At 52.7% G+C, this 27,276-nt stretch overlaps 1 protein-coding gene across 8 annotated transcripts in view; it reads right to left on the bottom strand.

Moving 5' to 3' along the window:
* SLC12A3 (solute carrier family 12 member 3) overlaps positions 1 to 27,276 on the bottom strand; it is a 48,933-nt gene that overhangs the window by 13,028 nt on the left and 8,629 nt on the right. For 3 of the 8 annotated variants that reach the window (XM_017878802.1, XM_017878803.1, XM_017878806.1), the window contains exons 7-22: positions 23,752 to 23,836; positions 22,706 to 22,860; positions 22,284 to 22,391; positions 21,625 to 21,748; positions 19,406 to 19,507; positions 18,006 to 18,161; positions 16,862 to 16,961; positions 15,756 to 15,867; positions 15,244 to 15,384; positions 14,316 to 14,422; positions 12,299 to 12,381; positions 9,831 to 9,908; positions 8,950 to 9,051; positions 7,393 to 7,504; positions 2,082 to 2,168; positions 192 to 327 (exon numbers count right to left, since the gene is read on the bottom strand). In XM_017878802.1, coding sequence (XP_017734291.1) covers positions 192 to 327; positions 2,082 to 2,168; positions 7,393 to 7,504; positions 8,950 to 9,051; positions 9,831 to 9,908; positions 12,299 to 12,381; positions 14,316 to 14,422; positions 15,244 to 15,384; positions 15,756 to 15,867; positions 16,862 to 16,961; positions 18,006 to 18,161; positions 19,406 to 19,507; positions 21,625 to 21,748; positions 22,284 to 22,391; positions 22,706 to 22,860; positions 23,752 to 23,836 — 1,788 coding nt within the window. Of the gene's footprint in view, positions 1 to 191; positions 328 to 2,081; positions 2,169 to 7,392; positions 7,505 to 8,949; positions 9,052 to 9,830; positions 9,909 to 12,298; positions 12,382 to 14,315; positions 14,423 to 15,243; positions 15,385 to 15,755; positions 15,868 to 16,861; positions 16,962 to 18,005; positions 18,162 to 19,405; positions 19,508 to 21,624; positions 21,749 to 22,283; positions 22,392 to 22,705; positions 22,861 to 23,751; positions 23,837 to 27,276 lie in introns of those variants that run through there. The other 5 variants (XM_017878804.1, XM_017878808.1, XM_017878809.1 and 2 more) reach the window with 3 other exon arrangements.

The following is a 27,276-nucleotide window of genomic DNA, read 5'->3' as shown; positions in this document are numbered from 1 at the left end:
GGATAGCACTGAGCTCCACAGCCAGGTTACCCAGCAGCCTGAGCGACGGTGGTTTGAGGATCCCTCAGGGGCTGGAGTGGGAGGTAGGGTGGAGGATCGAGGGGAGCGGCTGGGGGAGCTCAAGACATGCGGGACACCCGTCCCTGACCCAGTGATGTGCCGCGTTTCCCACCCCCACCCCTCTCCCGCACCTTGACTCTGTTCTTCCTCATCTCCTCATCTGAGATCTTCCAGGGGCAGTCCCGCCGCATCTCGTTGACAGTGGCCTCGTCCTTGAAGCCATCATTCAGACGGAAGGGTGCAATCATGTCCTCAAACCTCTTGGTGCTGGGGACGAGAGAGTGGGTTGAGGCCGGCTGAGATGATAACCCCATCTCCAGGGGTGCCAGGTCCCTGCAGGGAGCTGGCAGTGGTGCCACAGCTCCCATTTTCAGGCTGAAACCCATCGGACAGTGCCACTTACAAAGTGGCCTCCATGTTGAATTCAGCTCTGAAGGCTGGGTCTGGCATCAACTGGACTTTCACAAGTTGCTCACAACCACTGACCTGTGACCCACTCGACCATCCAGCAGGTATTTACAGGGCATGATTCTGTACCAGGCTTCATCCTACACAACAGTGACCAAATCAGATTGTGTTCCCAGTCCTCACGGAGCCACGGTAATAAGCAAGTAGCAAATAAATGTGAAGTGGAAGCTTTATGAAGGGACAACCAAGTACTGGGACAAAGAATAACGGGTAGGGAAGGCCCTTCTGGGACCTGAGGAAGTCTGTCCTTGCAAAGCCAGCTGTGCACGGGACGGGGTGCTGAAGCGAACAGAACTGAACGTGCAGAGGCCCCGAGGCACAGCGTGTTTGGCTCATATGAGGAGCAGTGAAGGAGCCTGTGTGCTGGAGCGAGGTGAGTGCAGGGAAGGGTGGGCGGAGGTGAGGACAGGCAGGCAGTGAGGGCCTAGTTGGGCAGGGCTTCCCTATCTGCTCCAAGTGAGACCAGAAGCTGCTGGGGGGTCTTCCGTGCGACATGATTCACATCATTAAACACAGAGATTTAGGGTTGGGGCCGGGCATGGTGGCTCACACCTGTAATCCCAGCACTTTGGGAGGCCGAGGCAGATGGATCACCTGAGGTCAGGAGTTCGAGATCAGCCTGGCCGACATGATGAAACCCTCTACTAAATAAATATCAGATGCTAAATGGGGTCTGTATGTTGCTCCTGCTGTCTCTTCTGCCTGGAAGATCTCACCCATCTCTTTTTGATCATCGAGGCCAGCCTTTCTCAAGGGTTTGCTTTTCCACCAACAGAGACAACCCTACTCTCCTGGGCACCCTGATCTGTCTCTGCAGCATTGCGACTGCCCTTGGCATGCACCAGCCTGCAGCTATGCTTGGAGGATGGGGCTGCAGATTCCTCATCTCTGCCTCTGCAGCACCGAGCACAGCTCCTAACAAATGGTTGGAGCCAATGTATCCATCACTATTACATAGCTCCTTTCTGCTTGTCTTGATTTCCTTCCCTGTCCATGGGGGACATCCTTATGGCTGGGAGATGTAAGAGAAAAGTTAGGGCTAGCAGGTCAGGAGGAGACATACTTTAGTGAGGAGAGAGTCCTGGAAAACCTCATGCACACTGATTGACAAAATGCAAATCCTGTTTATAAGTGTCTTATTTGAAGAAGATGAAGTTATACCATTTGGAAAGCAAACAGTCCCTGCTGAACCTACCACTGGTCATTGCTACAAATTCACACAGGGGTTTGCTTAAAGTCTGTGCTCTTGCCCTTGCGTGGAAGGAGGAAGGAAGCTGTTGCCCACGTCACTCACCTTTTCCCCACTCCCAGCACCAATGTGTTAACACAACGTCAGGGGCTGCAGCCACCTTGCTCAGGGTCCCCTCAGCCCCAGGGAGCGAACATGTCCCGGCCACAGCCACTACAGAAGTTGTGCCCTCTGACACATCTAGGAAGGGCTTGGAGGAGAGCCCCTTGCTCCCAGCTTATTCAGGAAAAAGGGGGAAGCTGGCAGAAGGGTCTCCAGGCACACAGCTGGCCCTTCTGCCTGGAAGCTCCAAAACAGAACTTACTGCTCAGCCCGAGGGATCTGGTTGATGTCAGGGAGGATGTGGACTTCATGGAATCCCAGTCGGAACTTGCTCAGCAGAGAAATGATCCTGGAGGACACATGGAGAGGTTTATTGTTATCACATTTTCTTGAGACAGAGTTTTGCTCTGTCTCCTAAGCTGGAATGCAGTGGTGCAATCTCGGTTCACTGCAACCTCTGCCTCCCAGGTTCAAGCGTTCTCATGCCCCAGCCTCCCAAGTAGTTGGGATTACAGATGTGTGCACTGTGCTTGGCTAATTTTTGTATTTTTAGTAGAGACAGGGTTTCGCCATGTTGGCCTCAGGTGATCCTCCTGCCTCGGTCTCCCAAAGTGCTGGCATTATAGGTGGGAGCCACCATGCCCAGCCTGAGAGTTTTAAAAATGTATTCATTCACTCAAATAATTTTTACTGAGCACCTACTGACTACATAGCAGTGAGGAAAACAAATTAAAGCCTACCCTTGTGGAACACAGGGGTAGGGGCAGACAGGAAACGAATACCCATAAAATGGGGTAGATGATGACAAGTGAAACGGAAAAGTAATTGACCAGACTTTCCCAAGTATCTGGTGGCCATCTCTACTAGCGCACCCCAAATTTTCACATGTCTACGCAGCTGCTGAGGATCTTGTTACCATGCTGATTCTGATTCAGCTGGTCTGGCGTGGGGCCTGGGATTCTGCATTTGTAACACACTCCCAGGGATGCAATGCTGCTGGTCCACAGACAACACTTTGAGTAACAAAGGTCTAAGGGATAGGAAAGTTGAATAAAGGAAATTATAGAGTGGCTGAGGAAGCAAAGATAACACACAAGAAACTAGGTACAGAACCAGGAGTAGCAAGACAGACAGCACTGACTTTGCATCTAACAGGGAAGGAGAAGCCCACTGTGGTTTGTAGCAGTCAGAGAAGACTTCACAGAGGTGGCAGTCTGGCTGGATGCTGAATGAGGGGTAGGACTGTTACAGGCCAAAGCGGGTGGGGCAGGGGAGGGTCTACACTGAAATCACCCAAGGAGCCTTCAAAACAATATACCTGCTGAGCACGGTGGCTCACGCCTGTAATCCCAGCACTTTGGGTGCTGAGATTACACCTGAGAATACACACCTGCTGAGGCAGATGGATCACCTGAGGTCAGGAGTTCGAGACCAGCCTGGCCATCATGACAAAATGCCATCTCTACTAAAAATACAAAAATTAGCCAGGTGTGGTGGCATGCACCTAAAATTCCAGATACTCGAGAGGCTGAGGTAGGAGAATTGTTTGAACTCGGGAGGCGGATGTTGCAGTGAGCTGAGATTGTGCCATTGCACTCCAGCCTGGGCAACAGAGCAAGACTCCATCTCAAAACAAACAAACAAAAAACAATACACCTGGCAGGGCATGGTGGCTCACACTTGTAATCCCAGCACTTTGGGAGGCCAAGGTGGGCAGATCATGAGGTCAGGAGATCAAGACCATCCTGACTGACACGGTGAAACCCCATCTCTACTAAAAATACAAAAAAATTAGCCAGGTGCGGTGGCAGGCGCCTGTAGTCCCAGTTACTCGGGAGGCTGAGGCAGGAGAATCGCTTGAACCCAGGAGGCAGAGGTTGCCGTGAGCTGCAATCACACGACTGCACTCCAGCCTGGGTGACAGAGCGAGACTCCATCTCGGAAAACAAAACAAAACAAAAACAAACCAACAAACAAAAAAATACACCTGCCTGGGCCCTCCCCCACCCCCTTGCCCACCATTGAGTCAGAAGCCCAGGGAAGGACGTGGTTTTGGCAATGCCCCACATGATTCCGATGTGCCAGTCTGGTTAGGGACCACTGGACTGGTTGGTGGGGAACAGTCAAAATGAGGGAAGGCATCGGGGTCCAGGGAGTGAAACAGGGCAGTGAGGAGCTGGCTGGGATGCACAGAGTGTGCTGGGAGAGAGGAAGAAAAGGGAGACAAGCCTGGAGGACCAGGCTGGGGCCCAGCAGTCAAGCCGCTGCTGGTCCCTGATCTTGGGGAGTGAAATTTTGAAAGCAGAGCCGTGGGCAGATTTGCTTGGTGTACAGTAGCAGCGGAGGCTGGCAAGCCTGGGCTGTGCCTAGGCAAGGGCAGCATAGATCTGCCCCAGGATTATGTAGAGAGCAGAGGATGTGGCCCACCAAGGGACAGAGGGAGGCAGAGGAAGGGTTACATAACCCTCCCGCCAAGGGCATGCTGTTGACCCAGGCTGCCATAGCTTTGAACTATACCAAACCTACTGAACCCAGCTTCCATTCACAGCCAGCACAGGAAGCAGAGACTGCAGAGCAATCTCGTATCTTATTTACTTTTTGGAGATCACAGAGAAGTCAAATGCTGCTTTTCCTAAGCAACACCTTCCTTAGCATTGCTGAAAAGGGGCTTTCCCGGGAGAAGTTCTTAGTGGGGATGAGGAGAAAGCTCAATAGATTGCTGGGTTTCCCTTAACTCACCTGTGGGTGACTAGAGAATGGAGCATGGGAGGCCATCCTGGCATAGGACCAGGTGGTGTGGGCTGGGAGATCCCCTCCTACTATGACCCTGGGGCATCACAGCCAGGATAGTTGCAAAGGACACTAGCGACCGGGCAGGGGTTCTTCTCTTCAGCTAATTAATTGGATGACTTTGGGCAAACCGCCCCATCTGTCTGTACCCTTCAGCCAACCTCCAGCCTACCATCTCCCACCTCACCTGACCTTGCTGAAAGCAGCAGCTGCCCAATTCCACCTGCCGACACCTGTCAACTCCACACTTGTGTGCCACCTGCCTTACTATTTACTTCCTTTTCTGTTTAAATCAACTCACATTCTGAATTAGATGCTTTTTTTTTTTTGAGATGGAGTCTTGTTCTGTCGCCCAGGGTGGAGTACGGTGGCACAATCTCGGCTCACTGCAACCTTCACCTCCTGGGTTCAAGTAATCCTCCTGTCTCAGCCTCCTGAGTAGCTGGGACTGCAGGCACATGCCACCATGCCAAGCTAATTTTTGTATTTTTAGTAGAGGTGGGGTTTCACCATATTGGTCAGGCTGGTCTTGAACTTCTGACCTCAGGTGATTCGTCCACCTCGGCCTCCCAAAGTGCTGAGATTGCAGGCATAAGCCACTACGCCTGGCCCAAACTTAGATACATTTCAAAGGGAAATTTTATATCATGATTTTATTTATTTGTTTAAATTTTACTTTATTTTTATTATTAAAAAATAGAGACAGTATCTGTTCTGTCACCCAGGCTAGAGTGCAGTGGTGTAATCATAGCTCACTGCAGCCTTGATCTGGGCTCAGTGATCCTCCTGCCTCAGCCTCAAGTAGCTAGGACTACAGGCACATGCCACCATTCAGTTAATTTTTTTTTAAGTTTTTTGGTAGAGACAGGCTTTCACTATGTTGCCCAGCCTGGTCTCAAACTCTTGGCTTCAAGCAATCCCCTGCCTTGGCCTGCTGCCAGAGTGCCAGGATTTACAGGCAGAACCACTGTGCCCAGTCAACATCACAATTTTAAACAGAAAACCAGCACCTCTTGCAAGGAAGAGGCGACCAATAAAACCCATGTTGATAAACCAGGGTCACTAAGTTCTGACTAGATGCCATTGCCTGCCAAGCCCATGTGTGCAGCCTACTCCTCTTGCTCAGGGAGACAAACACAGGTTACCAAAGGGAAGGACAGGTCAAGGCTAAACCAGGACCTTCTGCAGAATCAGCCCCAGAATTGGAGGAGAATTAAAAGGCACTTCTCACCAAAAGACTCAGTGGTATTTGCTGCCTCAACCCCTGGCCACCAAAGTCACCTCTTGTCTCACCAGAGCCTGCATCCCATGCATTGGGGACATTGCCTTAAAGCAGGGGCCCCTGACCCCCAGGGCTGCCAAAAGGTACCAGCCATGGCCTGTTAGGAACCGGGTGCATGGCAGTGAACGAAGCTTCATCTGTGTTTACAGCCACTCCTCATCGCTTGCTTTACCATCTGAGCTCTGCCTCCTGTCAGATCAGCAGTGGCATTAGACTCTTAGAGGGCCATGAACCCTCTTACAGGATCTTAGAGGGCCAAGAACCCTCCTGATGATCTGTCACTGTCTCCCATCACCCCCAGATGGAACCATCTAGTTGCAGGAAAACAAGCTCAGGGCTCCCCCTGATTCTACATTATGGTGAGTTGTATAATTTTTAAATTATATATTACCATATAATCATAATAGAAATAAAGTGCACAATAAATGTAGTGAGCTTGAATCATCCCAAAACTACTACTCTCTCCCCAGTCTGTGGAAAAATTGTCTTCCATGAAACCGGTCCCTGGTGCCAAAAGGGTTGGGGACTGCTGCCCTAAAGGATTCTAGCCCCTACTTCATTTCTCAGGAGGAGGCGTGTTCTCCATCCTTCATTTCCCTTTTTCAAAAAACTATATATATTTAAATTTTTAAATACATATACAATATTTATGTAAAAGTTTAAAATATTAGCCAGGCGCAGTGGCTCACACCTGTAATCCCAGCACTTTGGGAGGCCAAGGTGGGTGGATCACTTGAGGTCAGGAGTTCAAGACTGGCCTAGCCAACATGGTGAAATCCTGTCTCTACTAAAAATACAAAAAAATTATCTGGGCATGGTAGCACATGCCTCTAATCCCAGTTACTAGGGAGGCTGAGGCAGGAGAATTGCTTGAACCCAGGGGGCGGAGGTTGCAATGAGCTGAGAGCAGGTCACTGCACTCCAGCCTGGGTGACAGAGCGAGAATCTGTCTCAAAAGAAAAAAATATATATTAAAATATATAAAAATTTAAAATATAGAGACAGGATTTTGCCATGTCACCCAGGTTGGTCTCGATCCAACTGCCTTGGCCCAGCCCATCCTTCATTTCATACAAGTTCCTCCTGGAGATCTGTTTTTTGTTTTGTTTTTTATCTTTTTTTTTCAATTTTTCTTGCCTTTTTTTAACTTTCAATTTAAAAAATAGATTCCTTTTCTTTCTTATTTTTATGCTTCTTGTTGTCCAAACCCAGAGATTTCTAACTTTACAACCTAACTCCCTTCCCTGTCTAGCAAAGCCTAGGGCATCTGCATTTTATTGAAGTGGGCAGGAAACCAGAGCAACTTCTGGAATGGAGAGAAACCTGCTCCTGCTCCTGCCCACTGCCATGGCCTGGAGAGAGCTGGCCCTGGGCTTTGGGACAATCTCAGAGCCCACCTGGGGGCAGTGGCAGAGGATCGGGGCAGGGGAACAGTCTTGGGTGGAGCTAAGATGGCACTGGTCCCTGCAGCAGTCGCCCGGGGCCAGCCCTCCGCACTTACGCCTTTCTCTCCTGGTCCATTCTGTTAATCTGGCCGCCTACGAACACACGGATCTTACATTTGCTCCACCTCTTCTTGCGGCCAAGGAGATAGGGAATGAGGAGGGTGAGGCCTGGCAAGGAGAGTCCCCGTGAGTCATGACAAGAATACACTCAGGACAGAGCACTATGTGGGTTCCTGCCCCGCTCTGCCATTAGCAAACCCCTTCCTCTCCTCGCTGGACCTCAGTCGACCCATCTGTATAATGAACAAGCCTGACTAAACCCAAGATGCACATGGTGCTCTGTGGGGTAGGGTTTATTTGTGCTTGTGCAGTGTATTTAAATAAACAAGCTGGCGTCCGGGCGCTGTGGCTCGTGCCTATAATCCCAGCACTTTGGGAGGCCAAGGCAGGCAGATCACCTAAGGTCAGGAGTTCGAGACCATCCTGGCCAACATCCAACATCGTAAAACCCTATCTCTACTAAAAACACAAAAAATTAGCCAGGCCTGATGGTGCACTCCTGTAATCCCAGTGACTCAGGAGGCAGAGGCAGGAGAATCGCTTGAACCCACGAGGCAGAGGTTGCAGTGAGCCAAGATCCTGCCATTGCACTCCAGCCTGGGCGACAGAGTGAGACTGCATCTCAATAAATAAATAAATAAATAAATAAATAAATAAATAAATAAGATGGGCATGGTGGCAGGTGCCTATAGTTCCAGCTACTCGGGAGGCTGAGGCAGGGGAATCGCTTGAACCCGGGAGGCGAAGGTTGCAGTGAGCTGACATCATGCCACTGCACTCCAGCCTGGGTGACAAAGCGAGACTCCATCTCAAAAAGAAGTAAAAAAAAAAAGTTGTCATTTCATAATTGAGGAGTTTCACATAAAAATCGAGGAGTCCAGTCATTGGCAGTTCTTGATGAGTGAATATTTGACCAGTGTGTGGGAGCCCTCAGCCCTCTCTGTTGTCTCTCCACACAAGACCAAGGAGTAGCTGTCACATATCACCTTGTAATCCTCTGTGCCTCAGTTTCCTTACTTATAAAGGGGAGTTAATCATGACAGCTCCTACCTGGGGACTGCATTAGGTAGGGAATTCCCTGTCAGGCAGGTAGTAAGTGCTCAGCCTATTTCGGCAATTATTAATAGGATTCATTCCACTGGAGCAAAGATATTTTCTTTCTATCTGTGACTCTATCAAAGGTAGGAGGAATAAAGCTGAAAGTCACTTTTTTTTTAATGGGAAAGGGTATTTTCATTGTGAAGTGAAAATATTCCTCTAGCCTTCCTGGGCACCGCCCATTTCCCCATTGATATCACCTGCCTGTGCCCCTAAGGGCCATCCAGTCAGAAGATTCCATCTTATGGCGACTTCAGCTCTTCTCTCAAAGTTTCCCATTTTATAACCAAAAAACTAGAGGCCAGACAGAGGGGTCCCTCCAGGCTCCCCTGAGCTGACTGGTGGGCCCAGGAGCCCCTGTTCCCTTTGAGAGCAGGCCAGGAAGGAAAGGGAAGGAAGACCACCCCCAACCCACCCCCGCCGGGCAGGGGGGCTGATCCAAGGGGGGCACTGACCTCCGTCGTCAAACAGCCAGTAGATGTCGATGGTCTTCTTGCCTTGCTCCGACTGGAAGACAGTGGTGGCCTGCTCCTCCTGCACCAGGGCCTCGGGGTCCACTGCAGGAGGTGGGGACGGGTCAGAGCAGAGCCAACTGCCACGCATCCTGGCAGGCCTGGCCCAGGGCCCCACCAACACCCCTTCTGATGCTGAACACGGGTTCTCTGGCAGGTGGAACAGGAACTGGGGCCCAGGATGCTCAGTGCTGTGATGTGCCCCTGACCTGCTCTCAGCTTCTCTCTCCTGGGATTCTGGTGAGTACTGGGGGTGGAGGCAGTCCCAGAGCCCTCTGGGTAGGTAGGGAAATGCAGTCTCCATTCCCTTAAACACCTCCCTGCGCCCTTCACAGATGCCCATAGGAGCCCTCCCGCCTGCACTGCAGGCCCCCTGCCTCCCGGGGTGATGGTGGGAGAGGACGAAGGAAAATCCTGCCGCACCCTGCATGGCCTTGGCAGGGGTGGGACAAGGGCCCCAGAGCCTGCTAGGTGGGTCCCCATGATTCTCTGACCCTGAATTCTCCACCTCCTGGCAATCTTTTTTCCTTTTTTGAGACAGGGTCTGGCATCACCCAGACTGGCATGTAGTGGTGTGGTCACAGCTCACTGCAGCCTGGAATTCCTGCCTCAGCTTCCCACAGTGCTGGGATTACAGGTGTGAGCCACTGCGCCTGGCTGCTGGCAATCTTTGACATGGCCAAGCCCCTCCAGTTCCCAACTCCAGTTACTCAGGCATCACTGTTACAAGAAAAAACCACCTTCCTCAACCAAGGTCCCAGGTGGCCCACCCCTAGCTGCCCCACAGGACGAGAGTGCCCTGAGCTCTGAGTGGGAACACTGACAAGCGCCAGAGACTGATGGCCTGGCACCTCTGGCGCTGGCTTCCTTCCCGTCCTCCGCTGGGTCAAACACGGGGTTAACTGCAAAAGAAGAGGCAGCTTTGTTCACAGGCTCTCCTTGTCTGAGGGCACCATGGGTTCCTCCTTGACAAGGCTCCCTTAATGCCAGGAAGAAAGTCCCAAGGCCCCGCCTGGCCTCCACGGCCCCACTGCACCTTGCCCTGGCTTCCCTCTGACCTGCCTCCTGCCCAGCTCCTCACACTCCAGTCATGCCTGGCCCGTCAAACAGGCCACGTACATCCCCACCTTGGGCCATGGTGGTGGGTGCGCCCCGAGCTGGAACATACTCTCCCTAGCCTTGGCCTCCTCAGCAAGAGGCCCCCTCCTGAGGGAGGCCTTCCCTGGCCACTACGCCCTGCACCCATTTTCTCAAGACACACTCATGATCTGAGATGACTTATGGGCCCACTGGGAAGCGTCTGCTTTTCCCTCCGGAGTGTCAGCTTCTCAACAGCAGAGGCTTTTTGGCTTTGCTGTGCCTGTAACCCCAGCACCAAGAGCAGCGTTGGTCAGGAGCGGAGTTACTGCTCCGTAAATAGTGGTTGCATAAATAGTTATTGACCAGCTGCTGTGTGCCAGGCATGCACTTAGCAACGGCACAAATGAATGGACCCAGCCCCTGGCTGCAAGAGACGTGGACTGCAAGCTCCCAGTCTCTCCAGCACCGCCTCCCATTTGTTGCCATAAACGTTATTGCTTTCACACCTCTAGATATTTCCTTTTGTTTGTTTGTTTGTTTGTTTGTTTGTTTTTTGAGACAGAGTCTTTCTCTGTCACCCAGGCTAGAGTGCAGTGGTACAGTCATGGCTCACTGCAGCCTCAAACTCCTGGGCTCAAGCCATCCTCCCACCTCAGCTTCCCAAGTAGATGGGACTCCAGGCATGTGCCACCACATCTGGTTAATTTTTTATTTTTAGTAGAGACGGGGTCTTGCTATGTCACCTAGTCTGGTCTTGAACTCCTAGACTCAAGCGATCCACCTGCCTCTGCCTCCCAAAGTGCTGGAATTACAGACACGAGCCACCACACCCAGCCTCTCTAAATATTTTTTAATTCAGAGTCTGCAGTCATATATGACTTTAAAATGCAAAACACATCCCTATTCAGGGGACCAAAATGCCCAGTTCCCATGGTCGTTCTTTTTTTTTTTTTTTTTTTTTTTTTTTGCTGACCTCAAGGAATTTACATTCTGCTTTACTACATTGCAATAATGTTCGCTCAGTAGCACTTTGTTTTGTTATAAGTTCAAAGAAAATTCTCAACATGATATGTACATTTAAACTTAACATTAACCAAGTCCTGAATCATTACTTTTGTCTTATTGCAAATCTAATTTTATTTACCGTAAAAACCACTTCCACCTATATATTGAGTGAGGAGTGGGAATTACGTCTTTCTATTAACTGGATGATGATATGGACAAACAGATGCTAATATGGCAGCTGTTCAAGTACTTTATTTTATTCCATTGGGGAGATTGGTCTCATAATATCCATAGCATGATTTTTTTCCCCAGTCATTATGTATTTTCATATTCCGGCATCTTCCTGCAGGCATTTTCCTCTCCCCTCTTTCCTGGTTTTCTATTACATCCCCCCCCTTTTTTTTTTTTTTGAGATGGAGTCTTGCTCTTGTCACCCAGGCTGGAGTGCAATGGCGTGATCTCAGCTCACTACAACATCCACCTCCTAAGTTCAAGTGATTCTCCTGCCTCAGCTTCCCAAGTAGCTGGGGTTATAGGTGTGCACCACCCCTACACCCAGCTAATTTTTGTATTTTTCGTAGTGACAGGGTTTCACCATGTTGGCCAGGCTGGTCGTGAACTCCTGACCTCAGGTGATCCACCCGCCTTGGCCTCCCCAAGTGCTGGGATTACAGGTGTGAACCACCGTGTCTGGCCTATATTAGATCCTTTTGCCCTGACCCGATTGTGATTCGGGGAACTCTGAGTTCCAGTCCTGGCTCTGCCCCAGCTGGGAAGCATGACCTTGAATGAGTTGCCTTCTCTCTCTGGGAAACCTTATGGGCTCTAATGGACCATTAAGAGGCGGGCAGATCACGAGGTCAGGAGATCGAGACCATTCTGGCTAACACGGTGAAACCCTGTCTCTACTAAAAATACAAAAAATTAGCCAGGCGTGGTGGCAGGCACCTGTAGTCCCAGCTACTGGGGAGGCTGAGGCAGGAGGATGGCGTGAACCCGGGAGGTGGAGCTTGCAGTGAACTGAGATCACCCCACTGCACTCCAGCGTGGGCGACAGAGGGAGACTCTGTCTCAGAAAAAAATAAAAAAAGAGGTGACTTTCTATGAGTCTGTAACCTTTTATTTCTTACTCATTTTTCCCTCTGCCATTAAAGAAAAAAAAAATAGGTTCTAGAACTTTCTGGGAGTGGGCGGGGCATGTACTCACTGTGGGCCTGCATCATCTTGGACACATTGAGTCCCTCCCGCATCCTCATGACACACACACCATAGTTGAAATCAAAGGCATCGCTGGAAAGAGAGGAGGTGAGGTCCAGCTTCTCCCCGAGACCCCACCAGGGAGGTGACATGGCACCCAGTAGACCAGATGTCTAGGGTTGGTTCTGCCTCCTACCACACCCTTTCTGTTCTCTGGGCCTCAGTTTCCCCATCTGTATACTGTACAGGCAGAATTGGAGAGTACCCCAGGACTCCTCTAGCTCTACAGTCTGTGGCACTGTGGATCCTGCAGATCCGGTACTCAGGGGAACCAAGTCAGCCCTGTCCTCCTGATACATTTGGATAATTCCTCCCAACTCTGCCCATGGAGGTGGGGATGGTAATTATTACCTCCATTCTATGGATGCAAAAACTGAGTTTTGGAGAGTAACTTGCCCATGATCACATAGCTAAGGGAGTGAGCAGCTGGGATTAGAATCATATGGCTGAGACTGTAGACCAAAGGACAGACATGCTCATAAGAAAAGCTTTACTCCTGCAATAGGCTGTCTATAAAGATGTCTGGAGGCCGGGAGCAGTGGCTCATGCCTGTAATCCCAGCACTTGATCTGCCCAGATCAAGGCAGGCAGATCACCTGAGGTCAGGAGTTCGAGACCAGCCTGGCCAACATGGCAAAACCCCATTTCTACTAAAAAATACAAAAATCAGCCGGGTGTGGTGGAGTGCACCTGTAATCCCAGCTACTCTGAAGGCTGAGGCGAGAGAATCACTTGAACCTGGGAGGCAGAGGTTGTGGTGAACCAAGATCGCACCATTGCACTCCAGCCTGGGCAACAGAACGAGACTCTGCCTCAAAAATAAAAATAATAAAATAAAATAAATTTTAAAAATTAAAGGTATCTGGAAGACTCTTGTTCCAAAGATGTATGTACTGCCTGATTGACACAGTGCCCAAGAGCCCACCCACCACTGGGGTTTGGGCCAATGGGCTGTGCATTGCCCTTCCTGGGCTCCTTAGATCACATATCTCTGGGAAAGGACCTTTCAGGCCCTGCTTTTTGAAGGTTTGGAATGTTGGAGGTGGAGAGAGGCTGGAGATCAGGTATTCTATCAGTTGCTGCTGTAATTCTGTTAGCAGCAGCTGAGAGGATTGCTCTGAGTCCTACAGCTGGTTAACAGCATACCTGGAAGCAGGTCCCAGGGCCCCAGCCCTCAGCTTCGTGTTGTTCAGAGATACCACACACAACAACATCAACACAGAAAAGCCACTCAGGCAGGCATCTCTGGACCTCACACAGCAAGTGCTGATAAGAGTTTGGAGTCAGCCCTGAAGTCCCCAGGGAGTTCGGTCCTCAGGGCCTGGTTTCACTTCCCTGTTCAGGGGCACCGCCTCAGAGTTCTTGACTGGCTCCCTGGCCACCTTCTGGAGCCCACAGGGAGGCATGAGGTTCTCACCTAAAAACTCACGTTTGCAGTTCCTCTGAAAAATTAAAAGATCTGGCAACACTGGGCCCACATTTCCGCATGGGCACTAGAGCCCATCCTGCATGGACACAAGTCAAGTAGGAGCCACTCTCGCTGGGTTGCCACAGTCTCCACTGCTCCCTATCACCCCATGCCTGGCCCGCTTCACTCATGGTGCTACCTGCCTGGCCCCAGATGGCTTTGGTGTCCATGACTCATAGGTCAGAGACGGGCATCTTCAGCCTCAGCCTGTTTCTTCTTTAGCTGTGAGCAAATGGACTCAACTTCTTTTTCAAAGACAGGGTCTTGCTCCTTCGCCTAGGCTGGAGTGCAGCAATGCGATCTTCGCTCACTGCAGCCTCCAACTCCTGGGCTCAAGTGAGCTTCCTGCCTCAGCCTTCCATGTAGCTGGGACTACAGATGCCAGCCACTTTGCCCAGCAGGACTCAACTGTTTAAGCACCCACTACTTCTTTTCCACTTCTCAAGGCCCAGTGGCCCAAATTAACAGATCCCAAGCCCCTTCCTCTACCCCGACTCACTGGAGGATGCCAATGTAGTCTTCCACTGTGGCTGGGTGGGCCGACTGCCAGTTCTTCTTGAACCCGACCACCAGAATGTTGGGCTTCATTCTCCCGAGACCTGCCGCCTGCCAGGGGATAGGGGTGAGATGGGGAACCCATCAGAGGGGCAGAGTTGGTGATCCGCCTGGCCAGAGGCCCCAGCTTTCTTATGTCTCCAGATGTGCTGATGCTCAAAAAATATATATACATATGTATACAATCTTAAAAAAATTTGTTTTGCACAAAACAAAACTTTATTGGGAGAAAGATGGCTGATGGGAGGAAATATCTGAATTCCAGAATCCTCAATTCTAGTTCTCGCTTGGTCACCAACACCCTACATCCCTCCCAGGGCTTCCAAAAGTTAGAATTGGCCAAGGTGACACCAGCCCCCACAGGCTTCCAGGTCAGTTTCCCAGGTCCTGGGCATTCCGAAAAAGTGCCCAGAATCAGCACATCTGGAGACATAAGAAAGCTGGGGCTCTCGTCAGGCATGGTGGCTCATGCCTGTAAACCCAGCACTCCGGGGAGCCGAGGCAGGTGGATCACCCAAGGTCAGGAGTTTCAGACCAGCCTGGCCAACATGGTGAAACCCCGTCTCTACTAAAAACACAAAAAAATTAGCCAGGCATGGTGGCGGGTGCCTGTAATCCCAGCTACTCAGGAGGCTGAGGCAGTAGATTCGCTTGAACCTGGGAGGCAGAGGTTGTTGCAGTGAGCTGAGATTGCACCACTGCACTCCAGCCTGGGTGACAAGCAAAACAAGTCTCAAAAAAAAAAAAAAAAAAAAGTTGGGGCTCTTTCTGCAGCAAAAGAGGCTTAAGCAAAAGGGCCCCCAAGACTTTCTGCCTTCCAGGTTGTGCCACCGATGCATAAGTCCTGTAGGGGAGCCCCCAGTCCACGGCACCTGCATGAGGATCTGGACGCCTTTGCGGAGGTCCTCAGCAATGATGTCCGAGTAGAAGGCCTTGATCTTCCTCTTGTTCAGCCACTTGGTGTGCCCATTGGTGATGAGCTGGAGCTCAGGCATCCTCTGCTTGTGGGGTCCCTATGGGTGGGTGGGACAGGGGACATCACTGGCTGCCTTCACCCTCCAGCCTGAGATTCAGCCCCTCTCCTGCCCTGGAGGCTGCCCCAGGGACTTGGCAGCACCCACGGTGCCCTTTTCTTTTGCCCAGATAAGGGAAACACAAGGAGTGGGGGAGACAGTGGGGAGGAAGGGAGAGGGAGGGAGCAGAAAAGAGGCAGGGAAGCTGGGGGAGAAGCCAGCAAGAGGGGCCAGGAGGGGAGAGAATGGGGTCCATGGGGTGCCTGGCTGGGCACCCCTTGCTCCGCATCCCCTCGGCCCCCACTCTGACACATCACACACAGGCGGCTCCCCCAGGAGTACTGCCCTGCGCCCCTCCAGGGGCCACTCACGATGAGCACGTGGCCGCAGATCATCAGGCTGAGGTTCCGGGTGAAGGTGCCCACAAAGTCCACCAGGGCCGGGCGGAAGTTGGGGGGCCCCGTGAGCACCAGGCACTGGGGGCTGAGGAGGGAAGGGAAAAGGGCAGGAACCATCAGGAGAGAGCCCATGGGGGTCTGGGTAGGAAAGGCACCTCCCAGGCTCCCTGAATGGTGGTGTGGCCACCAGCATGACCCTACATGCTTGGGGCCTTGGCTTCCCGCCTATAAATCCAGGGTGACTTTTGGGGCCCTTCCTGCTCTTTTGGTGACCTCCACACTAGTCTCTCTGGTCCTTCCTGCTCAGGCCACCAAATGCTACCCCCCATGCTTCTCCCCTGCCCTGTCCTGCCTAGCCCAGCACAGTGGGGGAAAGAACAAAGCCTGGGAGTGAGGAAGTCCGTCACTTTCAAACTCATCAGTTACCCAGGCAGGTTACTCAAGAGGCAGCAGATGACAGTGGTCAAGGGCCATGACCTAAGTCAACTGGAGCCAGACTTAATCGGCCACTCACCAGCTGTGTGACCTGGGGCCAGTTACTTAACCTCTCTGTGCCTCAGTGTTCTTGTCCATGACTGGGTTAGTAATTTCCTGGACCTCAGCCAGTTCTTGTAAGGCTGTGTAAGAAACTTTGCAAGCACCTGGCTCATGGTAAGCATGACAAAAATAGATATTGCCAATAATTATTAGGATCTGGTGGGAAGGGGATGGCAGGTGCATAATCCTCCTCGACAAAGAGGGGAATCCGCTTTGAAGGGTACCCAGGGGAGGTTCGTCACCGTTGGTTCCAGGGATACTGTGATGGGAGCTGCAGCAACAATCACCTCGACAACAAAGCACATTTCCACTGTGGAAACTGAGGCATGGAGAGGCCCCTTGACTTGCTTGGTCCCCATCAGGATATGCCCACCCCTATCTCGTGGTGGCTGGGTGGCTCCTCCACCTCTGTTCCCTCTCAGTGGAGGCTCCACACACCCTGGGTCTGCCTGGGTCAGGTGACAGGTCTGGGCTTGGAAACTCCCAGGGTGGAGCCATCACCGGCCCCGGGGTTCCAGGTGGGTCCCGGCAGCTCCACTCACCGGTAGTTCTTGATGTGGTCTTCCACCTCATTGAGGCCCACTGAGTAGCTCAGGGCCAGGTTGTAGGAGCCGGCCTGTACCGAGGAGCCCCAATTTACCTCTGGGGGAGCAAGGGAGAGCAGTGTTAGGGATCAGTAGAAGAAACCAGACATGCGGAGGGATGGAGGCAATGTTGGCCTTCTCGAGGCACTGGGCACCCGTGGGAGCAGGGCCACCTAGCGTGGGCAGCCTATAGGGTGGAGGCCTACAGACCGTGTGGCTGCATGTTGAAAAATTACACGTCAAGGCCAGGCACGGTGGCTCACACCTGTAATCCCAGCACTTTGGGAGGCTGAGGTGGGTGGATCACCTGAGGTTAGCAGTTCGAGACCAGCCTGGCCAATATGGTGAAACCCTGTCTCTACTAAAAATACAAAAGTTAGCCAGGTGTGGTGGCACACACCTGTAATCCCAGCTACTCAGGAGGCTAAGGCAGGAGAATTGCTTGAACCCGGGAGGTGGAGGTTGCAGTGAGCCGAGACTGTGCCACTGCACTCCAGCCTGGGTGACAGAATGAGACTCTGCCCCCCAGTCCCCCCTCAAAAAAGTTATACATCAAGCTCCACACGATATCCTCCTGCCTTGCCAAACCTTCATGATGGCCTAGAAGCCCAGGTTGAGACTTAGAATCCCAGGCTTTTTCAGAGCCCTATTTCCCATCCTTAGGTCACTGCCACCCCAGGGTCCCTGCCTGCAGTCAAGTAGAGACCTTGCTCGGAGTCCAAGATTTGTCTGCCTGCCATCCACACAGACAGCCCTCGGCCCTGAGGCCTAGGTGTGCACAGCAGCCTGCTGACCCTTCTTGGGGGACAGACCTAGGGAAGAGGCCAACGTAGGCCCTGGAAGCTCACTCAGGGTCCTTTGGACAGGGGATTCCCAGGTCCTGGGTGCCCAGGGATGGCTTAGAAGTCGAGGCATGGGCCCTGAGTGGGGACATCCCTTGGGGTTCCTTGCCACATGGGGAGGGATGAAGGTGAGGGGCAGAGAGGGGCCCTGGACAGCACAGAGCCTGACTCAGGGCTCTCCAGCCAGGGGCAGAGGGCAGGGCCGCCTGCATGGGTACCCTGGGGGAGGAGAGCTACAGCCTCGCAGCTGAGATGCACACCTGGCTTCTTGTAGATCACATAGAGCAGGAGGAAGAGCACCACACCGATGGCGATGAGGGCCGCCCACCAGGTGAGGAGGAACATGATGACCACGGAGATGATAGCCCCGAACAGCGCCGCCCACTTGTTGTAGTACTGGAATGAAGGTCTCCACCCTGGGCCGAGGGCACCAATCAGTGGACATGCCTGGCACTCTGGAGCCTCCTTCTAGGCCAGAGCTGCTGGGCAGGGCCTGGCAGTAATGCGAGCAGTGTCCAGAGCCGGGGTCCCAGCTTGTACCCGCCAGCCATGAGCACCACCCACCCTGCCTCCTGGGGCTGGGTCTACAGGCTCTGGGGCAAACCACACACCTGCCTCGGCTGGCATTTCACCAGGAGCATCCAGCTCTGGCCAAATACGGCCACAGGACATCCCATGTCAGCAACAGCACCAGCTCCCATGGTGCCAAGGGGGTGAGATGGAGGGGGAAGGACATGATTCTGCCTGGCTCCCCACCAGCAGGCCAGGCCAGGGCTGCCACTAGTGACAGCTGCCTCATGGCGCAACTCCAGGGCCATCATGAACACTGGGGTCTATGTAAAAGGTGGCCTGGTAAAAGGCAATGGCAATTTGGAGCTAGTTAGAAAAAGTTTTCCTCAAGACTCTTTATTGCCATCTGCCAGAAGTTTTCCATCATAAACATGCAAATGTCTGAAATCTATGATATGAATGGTGCCTCCTAGAGTTAGGCAGTGTGCAACCTGCAGCACTGCGTGTGACAGTCTAGCTGTGACTTTGGGCAATTCTCTTTCTCTGAGGAATCAGGCTCCCGATTCCTGTAAAACTGGGGAAGGGAAAGACTGGAAAACCTCTACAGATGGTAAACAATGTATGAATCCGTGTAAAGTGCACGCTGTCAGTGCTTGAGAAAGGACAGCTGCTATTATTATTATTATTATTATTATTATTACTATTATTTGAGACAGAGCCTTGCTCTGTCACCCAGGCTGGAGTGTAATGGTGCCATCTCGGCTCACTGTAACCACCCCTTTCCCAGTTCAAGTGATTCTCCTGCCTCAGCCACCAGAATAGCCGGGATTACAGGTGCCTGCCACCACGCCCGGCTAATTTTTGTATTTTTGTAGAGACAGGGTTTCACCATGTTGGCCAGGCTGGTCACAAACTCCTGACCTCAAGTGATCTGCCCACCTCGGCCTCCCAAAAATGCTAGGATTACAGGCGTGACCCACCACGCCCAGCTGAGAGCTATTATTCTATTAATGTTCCCTTTCAATGGTTTTAAATGGAGAGGTGACCTTGGGCTGCCGACCTCCACCCGTGCCTCACACTCCCACCCCATGCCCCATTTCCCCCTAGCCCCTGGGTGCCGCCTCCTGAGGTGGGTGAAGGGTTTGCTTACCAGGCGAGTTGGTGATGGAGGCGTGGAAGCAGCTGAAGTTGATGAGGGCATAGGAGCAGAGGAAGAAGTTGGAAATGATGGGGGCTATGGTGTTGAGCTCAGCTTCAGGAACCCAGGGAGAGAGAGGACAGCCTGTTGGGCAACTCTGCCAAGGACTGATTTGGCACTCTCCTTCCCAGGGTGGGGGACCCCAGATAGGCCACCAAGGCTCAGTCAGTCTCAACCTTCTCATCTGTGAAATGGGTCCATCTCATCTGTGAAATGGGTCCATCCTTTTGTGAAGCTCCAAGGGATAGTGTCTTGTAAACTAAACACCCAGCTTTTAAGACAGTGGGGGTCAGTGTGACAGTAGACCCCACCAGGCTATGGGATGACCAAGGGTAGTTGCTATCGTACTGTTTTGAACACAAATGACAGCAAGAAATACTTTTTTTTTTTTTTTTTTTTTTGAGACAGAGTCTTGCTTGTTGCCCAGGCTGGAGTGCAGTGGCATGATCTCGGCTCACTGCAACCTCTGCCTCCTGGGCTCAAGCAATTCTCCTGCCTCAGCCTCCCTAGTAGCTTGGATTACAGGTGTGCACCAACATGCCCAGCTAATTTTTGTATTTTTAGTAGAAACGGTTTCACCATGTTGGCCAGGCTGGTCTCAAACTCCTGACCTCAAATGATCTGCCTGCCTCGGCCTCCTAAAGTGCTGAGATTACAGGCGTGAGCCATTGCGTCCAGCCAGAAATATATTTTGCAATGTGACCCAGGACAGCTAAGGCCGTAGCACAGCTCCACCCCAGTGGTACCCCAGTGGTACCCCAGTGTTCACCCACCCAAGAACTGCTTCCTCTTCCCCGTCTCCCTGTTACACTCCCCTGCCACTGCCCCCAGCACCCCAGATAAACTTTCACATATGAATCCTTGTCTTGGGGCCTGCTTCTGGTGATCCCAAAACACAGTGTGCACTAATATGCCAGGTCCTCTGTCCATGATTTCATATAATCACCTAAGAACCCTGCCCGGATCCTCAGTCTGAAGTCAAGTCAGACCCACCCAGATGAAAGGACATCGAATCTAAATCAGGGTACATTGCAGGGAAATGTGTTTCTGGGCCCCGGTGAGCAGGAAGCAGAGACAGGGCCAGAGAATATCAAGTGTGACCAGATTTTTCCATCCTTGCCACCTCTTCATGTGGTTCAGGACCCAGTAGCACCCGGTGTCTGGAAAGCTTCCCTTGGGTAATAGTGACTAGGCTATCAGGGCAAATCTCATGGACTGTGATGCCAGCCTGAACAGCATGGATTCACTGGTGGCAGGAGGGTGCCCATGAGCCCAGGGAGGCTGGCCAGTAGTCTACCCCCACCCCACTCCTGTATAGGGAGCAAGGGCCAGGGGACATCATGTCGCAGCATGGCTACCTCTCTCCTAGCGAGTTCTGCCTCCATAGCTAAGTAAATTAGGCAAGTACCGGGTGTGTGCACATGCATGTGTGCACATGTGAGTGTGTGCATATATGAATGCATGTAGATCTTCCTGCACACGTGGTATTTTCCTCCCCATCTGAGACACACCTGTTAGGAACTATTGCTCCCATTCTGCAGATGAGAAAAATGAGGCTCAGAGAGGTGAAGTAACTTGTCTAAGGTCACACAACTGGCACATGGCAAAGCCTGGATAGGAAGTTGATCTAATGAACTGATTACCTGGGCTCTTTTCTCCTAAGATATCTGCTATCTTGAAGCCCAAGGAGTCTAGAAGCCCTAGGTCTGATGAACTGGGTTATCTAGTTTATATACCTATGAGGATACTGACCAGCCATTGGTATCCCATCCCAAGGAGGGACCAGTCAGCTTGTCCCATGCTCCAAAGGTGTTCTGGGGGTTTGTTTAGACCCAGGGAAGGGGGATGCTAGCTGCCAGGACACGCGAATGCAGACTGGGGGAACAGGTAAGTTCTCTTCTAACAAAGCAGAAGGCTCTGCTGCCTGACATGGTTTGGGAGCCACCTGCCTGGAGGTGGGAAGGGGAAGGATCACATGACCCCCCGATGTCTCCTCCCAGGTGGGGCCTCACCCCTCAAGACTTAGCCTCTGAGTGCCCACTAATTGTCAGGCCAGGCGGGGCTCTGGGGCGGGGAGACGAGGAGGCAAGAGAAAAGCCCGGCCCCCATGACCCTCATGGCCGGCCAGGGGAACAGGAGGCCAGGCCCTGTGAGCCCTGACAGAGCCTTACCAATGATGATGAAGGCCACGGCGATGGCGTAGGCCAGTAGGTAGCCGCGCACAGGCTCCTTGTTCTTGCCGTAGCCTTTGCCGAAGAAGCCGATCAGTGGGTACAGCTGGTCCTCGCAAAGGCACTGCAGCACCAGAGGCCTCACTCACCCCCAGGGTGGAAACTGCCACCTCCCCTCCCCTGGGGCCACCTGAGCTCCAGCCCTGGCTCGGTGCCCTCTGTGACCTCCCCAACCTGGGTCCTATTATTTGAGACAGAGCCTTGCTCTGTCACCCAGGCTGGAGTGTAATGGTGCCTGGTGTCTGTTTCTATTAAACAGGGATGATCACTCTCCCTCCGCCCTACCGTGAAGACAGTAAAAGGGCATGACCGGGGCGTGGATGGCTTTGGGTAGAGCTTGAATGGTGGAGTTGCGGACAGGATGCAGGTGGCACAGGTGGGAGTTTGGGGTGGGGGCTGCAGGTGTTCGTCAAGTCACACCACTGGAAGGGGCTGCTTCCTTCAAGAGTTTGCTGATAGCTCCTTTTCCCTTCTGGGTAGAGACCCCGGTCTAATGACACCTTCCGCTGTTTGTAGCAGTCAGCCAGGTACCCGCCTGATTGTGCCTCTAGCCCAGGCTCCTCACCCCCCATCATCTTGACCCCTTTCTGTGGCCTCACCTGGAAGACTTTGGCAGCAGAGACAAGGCAGGCCAGGGCGGAGGAGAGGGTGGCCCCGAAGATGCCAGCTGTGATCAGGGGCGCGAAGCCTGACACCATGCTCATGGTCTGTGGGGATTTGGGGCTCAGGGACTCCATGGTGGGGGGCTGAGCCAGAAGCCCCCATCTGTGGCAACTCATTCCCTACTGTGTGCAGGGGCTGGGTCCTGAGTCTCCATCTGAGTCCAGGACCCACCCCTGGAGATCCCAGTGTCCACCCACAGGTCAGGACTGGACAGACCTGGGCTCTGAACCCCTCTCCCCTAAGCCTAGGGCTCAGCCCCCAAAACTGTCCCCCCCAAAAACTTCCAGGTCTGCAAGGGGCCCTGCAGCCTCCATCCAGCCCCCACTGAGTCTGGTGGATTAGCCCTCCTGGCGGTAACCTGGTAATAATTGATGAGGCCGTAGCGGCAGCTGTGCTGCTGGGTGCACTCGGTGAAGTTCCAGCCATAGCCGCAGGCCAGGCCCTCGCAGGCACCCCAGCCAGGGGTCATCGTGTCATTCAGGACCCCAGAGGCATCACGCACCACGCAGGAGCCTGAGAGGAGGAAGGAGAGCGTGGGGAGGTCTCCCTTCCCTCCTTACTCTATCCTCTTCCAGCCCCACCTCTGCAGAGGGTGAGACACTGCAGATGACGGGCAGCTGTCCCTTCATCATGCAATGATAATGATGACAATGGAGGTGTGCCCGGAGCCATGCTAAGTACTTTACAACAACCTCCGAGCAGGCATTACTATTACTTTTGTTGTTGCCATTTTATAGAGGCATAGAGCTTAAGTGACCAAGATCACAACGTCCTCCTTGGATCGGAGACCTGGATCTTAAGCCTTGAGTGGCTGTGAGCTGGACCAAGTCCCTTGGCCATTTGTGAACAGCTTGCCTCAAACGGGGCCACTGGGAGCAAGTGCACCTGTGAGGATCTCAGTTCAAGGTAGGTGTTAACAGCTCAGGCCTGGGCTCAAAGCCCGGCTCCACTATTCAGTGGCTGTGTGACCCTGGGCAGATCACTTAACATCTCTGAGCCCCCATTTTCTCCTTGGTGAAATAGGGAAAATGACAGTGATAGGATTGGCATGCAAAGGGCTGGGCATGTGGGAAGTCAGTTGCTGGTATCATCATCATCATCATCACTCCTAGATTTGTCCTGTAGGATCTTCACACTTATGAATCTGGGCCCTCAAGGGACCCAAGGAGCCTGGTCTGACCCCGCCATGCCCACCACCATGAAGATGCTCTGATCATTGTCAAGATACCCCAGAGATAGGTTCAAGGCTTCACATCCTGAGGTGGCCATACCCTCCCAGCCCAGCTCTCCCTGTTAGAGAGTCAGACCCCACCCTCTGATCCCCTCCAGTGGTGGGGGGTTTGGGACACTGCAGGGTGGAGGCCAGGTCCCTCCCCTTCCTGACTGGCTGGGGCGGCCACTTACCAATGGTGGCTGAGATGGCCAGGTAGGAAATGGTGGTCCAGAAAATGGCCATGAGGGTTCCCTTGGGGATGGCTACAGCAGGGTCCTGCAGGAGGGAAGGAGAGAGGGAGAGAGGGAAGGAGGGAGGACATTAGGCAGCCCCTGGGCCTCCTTCCAGGCCTGTCCTCCTTGTCTAAGGCTAAGGCTGGGGACAGCAACCTCTGACCTTGGCCCCTCAGAGCCCCTGTTCCAGCACAGAGAGGAAAGAGCCTCATGATTGAGGACCCCTGCAGAGGGATGAACACAACTGAGATCACAGGGCGGAGACTCCACCCAAGCCCCTGGGAGATGGAGGCAGAGAGAAGAAATTCAACAGCTCCACGCCTGGGCCACAGAGGGCACTTGGCCAGGGCTTGCTTTGAGGGTGGTGAGGGCGGGGGTAGGGTGGTGGGCTCTGGAGTTGGCCTGCCCGGGTTCAGTTCCAGGCGGCCAGCTGGGCAGGGGGCTGTGCTCTCACACCCCGGCCCCTCATCTGTCAGGGATGTTGGTGAAATAAATTAATCCACATTGAGATCCTAGACCAGGACTCCCCTCCCCGCCAGCGCTCACAGCATGTTCAATCATTATGCACCAATTGATTTGTCTGGTTCCTCAACAATAGATAGAATACACCCCAAACTTTCTCCTACCATTCTGAGAAATAAATCTCTGCTCATATTTTCTTGCTTTCTCTTTTTTTTATTTTTTTTGAGGCAGGGCTTTGGGTGGAGTCTCCACCCCAGGGCTCTGCTGGGCCCCTGCAGGTGTGGACCTGCCAGCCCTGCCTGGCAAACCTGTTTGACTCAACTGGGCCATGCACATGGGGTCCCTAGCCCCAAAGCCAACAGAACATGCCAGCCTCCCACCCTGCCTCTAGTGGATTGAATAGTGTCCCCCAAAATTCACATCCACTCAGAACCTCAGAATGTGGCCTTATTTGGAAACAGGGTCTTTACAGGTGCAATTAATGAAGATGAGGTCACACCAGATTAGGGTGGGCCTCAAATGCAATGACTGATGTCCTTGCAAGGAAAGGACCCACAGATGAAAGAAGGCCACATGAGACAGAGACAGAGATTGGAGTGACACAGTTGCCAGCCAATGAAAGCCATTGTCAGCAGCCACCAGAAATCAGGAAGAGGCAAGTCTGGATTCTCCCCTGGGTTTTCAGAGGGAGCTTGGTCCTGCCGACACCTGGATCCCAGACTTTTAGCCTCCTGAACTGGGAGTGAATATAGGTCTGTTTTTAAGCCACCCAATTTGTGGTGAAAACACAAATACGCCAGCCATCAACCCCCATCCTACCTCCTGCATCTAGATCTGAGATCTCAGTCCCTGGATGTGCTGGGAAGAGGCAGGCAGAGAAGAGGTGAGCTGGGTAGAGGTGGGCTGAGATGTGCACCTGGATGTGTCACTAACTTCAAGATTGTTGCCTGGGCATTTAACAAAGTTAGGCACATCCAGGTCCACATCTCAGCCCACCTCTTCCCTGCTGTGTACACTGGGAGAAGCCCCTTAACGTCCCTGAGCCTCAGTTTCCCCATCTGTGAGATCAGAAAATAACTTGGCAGGGGGTAAGTGTAATAAATGTGAGCTGTTGGGGTGGGGGCAGTACTGTGCACAGGGGCATGCCCTGAGGCCACACAGAACATATTTGCTGGATGATGAAATGGTGATGTAGTTGAGGCCTCTCTGTTTTAGAAACTGGCTTTCCGGCTCCTCTGCCACCTGTGTAGTCCTGGGCAGGCCCCCGAACCTCTCTGACCTTGGCTTGCTTGTCTATATCATGGTAAGAACGACAATGATGACAAGAAGCTCTTAGCTCCTGCTCTGAGCCAGGCACTATTCTAAGCACTTTACATGAATTAGCGCATGGAATCCTCCCCACCGCCCTGCAAGGTGGGGGCTGGACTCGACCCATTTTGGAATTGGGGAAGCTGAGGCCCAGGGAGTTTCAAAGGGACTTGCCCGAAATGTCACAGGGAGGGCTCCACCAACAGTGGCTCTGCTGCTGAGGATGCTGTCCCACAGGATAGGTGGAGGCCATCCAAGAGCCCCTTAAAGCTTGAGGGCATTTAGGACAGAGTGCAGGGGCGGGCCTCACCCGGCTTCGAGACAGCTGACGCCAGCTGGCTGGTAACCTAAAAAGCTTGATGAGGCATCGAGATAAATTCCCAGGCAACCATCTAATGAGGCTCCATGGAATCCAGGCTGTCTGAGCACAGGCCCAACCTCTGCGGGACCCTCAGGGCAGACAGACCAGGCCTCTGCTGGCCATTCCCCAGACAAACCAACGGCCGGCTGTTCTCCAATTTCCAGGCCCTGCCAAACACCACCTGGTGCATAGCCGGTTAAAGCCAGGCTGGCTTCACAGTCACCTCCATGCGCAGTCCTTTTTGTTTTTTGGGATTTTTTGAGATGGAGTTCCGCTCTGTCGCCCAGGCTGGAGTGCAGTGGCTCGATCTTGGCTCACTGCAACCTCCGCCTCCTGGGTTCAAGCAATCCTCCTGCCTCAGCCTCCCGAGTAGCTGGGATTACAGGAGCCCACCACCACACCTGGCTAATTTTTGTGTTTTTAGTGGAGACTAAAACAGTTTCATCATGTTGGCCAGGCTGGTCTTGAACTCCTGACCTCAAGTGATCCACCTGCTCTGGCCTCCCAAAGTGCTGGGATTATAGGCATGAGCCACTGTGCCTGGCTCAATGCACAGTCCTTAATTCGCTTAAGAAAATGCATCAAGGAGTGCCTTCCAAATGAGACTGGAGGTTTGGGGTAGGGGTTAGCTGTGATTTCCAGCATGGGGCTAGCTCCGCATTCATCACCCCCTCTTGCCTGCCACCTCCTTTCAGCAAAGGCTCCGCCAGCTTCTCATCTTTCAAAACCCAGCTCTGGCACCTCCTGCACCCAGAAATTCTGCTGGAACCCCTGCCAACGTTAGTTTCTCCTTCTCCCCGATGGTGCAGCACTTTGTACTACTGCTCAAACACTGCATTTCACCACGATTCAGTCAGCAAACATGTACAGAGCACCTAGTATGTGCCAGACTCTGAGCTGGGAGGGAATAGGGAGATAGAGGCAAGTCTCCATTCTCCAGATGCCAGGGCAACAGATACGCATTTGGCCTGACATCGTTATGCTGGGGGAACCATGACTCTGATGGTAGGGCTGGGAGAGAGGATAGTTGAAGGAGGTATTTGAAACACAAACAGACTGGGAGCAGTGGCTCATGCCTGTAATCCCAGCACTTTGGGAAGATGAATCAGGTGGATCACTTGAGGTCAGGAGATCGAGACCATCCTGACCAACATGGCAAAACCCCATCTCTACTAAAAATACAAAAAATTAGCCAGGCGTGGTGGCGGGTGCCTGTAGTCCCAGCTACTCGGGAGGTTGAGGTAGGAGAATGGTGTGAACCCGGGAGGTGGAGTTTGCAGTGAACCGAGATCATACCACTGCACTTCAGCCTGGTCAACAGAACGAGATTCCGTTTAAAAAAAAAAAAAAAA

Source organism: Rhinopithecus bieti, unplaced genomic scaffold (assembly GCF_001698545.2).
Source record: "Rhinopithecus bieti isolate Rb0 unplaced genomic scaffold, ASM169854v2 scaffold_11161, whole genome shotgun sequence".
NCBI classification, from domain to species: Eukaryota; Metazoa; Chordata; class Mammalia; order Primates; family Cercopithecidae; genus Rhinopithecus; species Rhinopithecus bieti.
The sequence above is the reverse complement of the archived record's forward strand: the minus strand, read 5'-3'. Positions and strand labels throughout refer to the sequence as shown.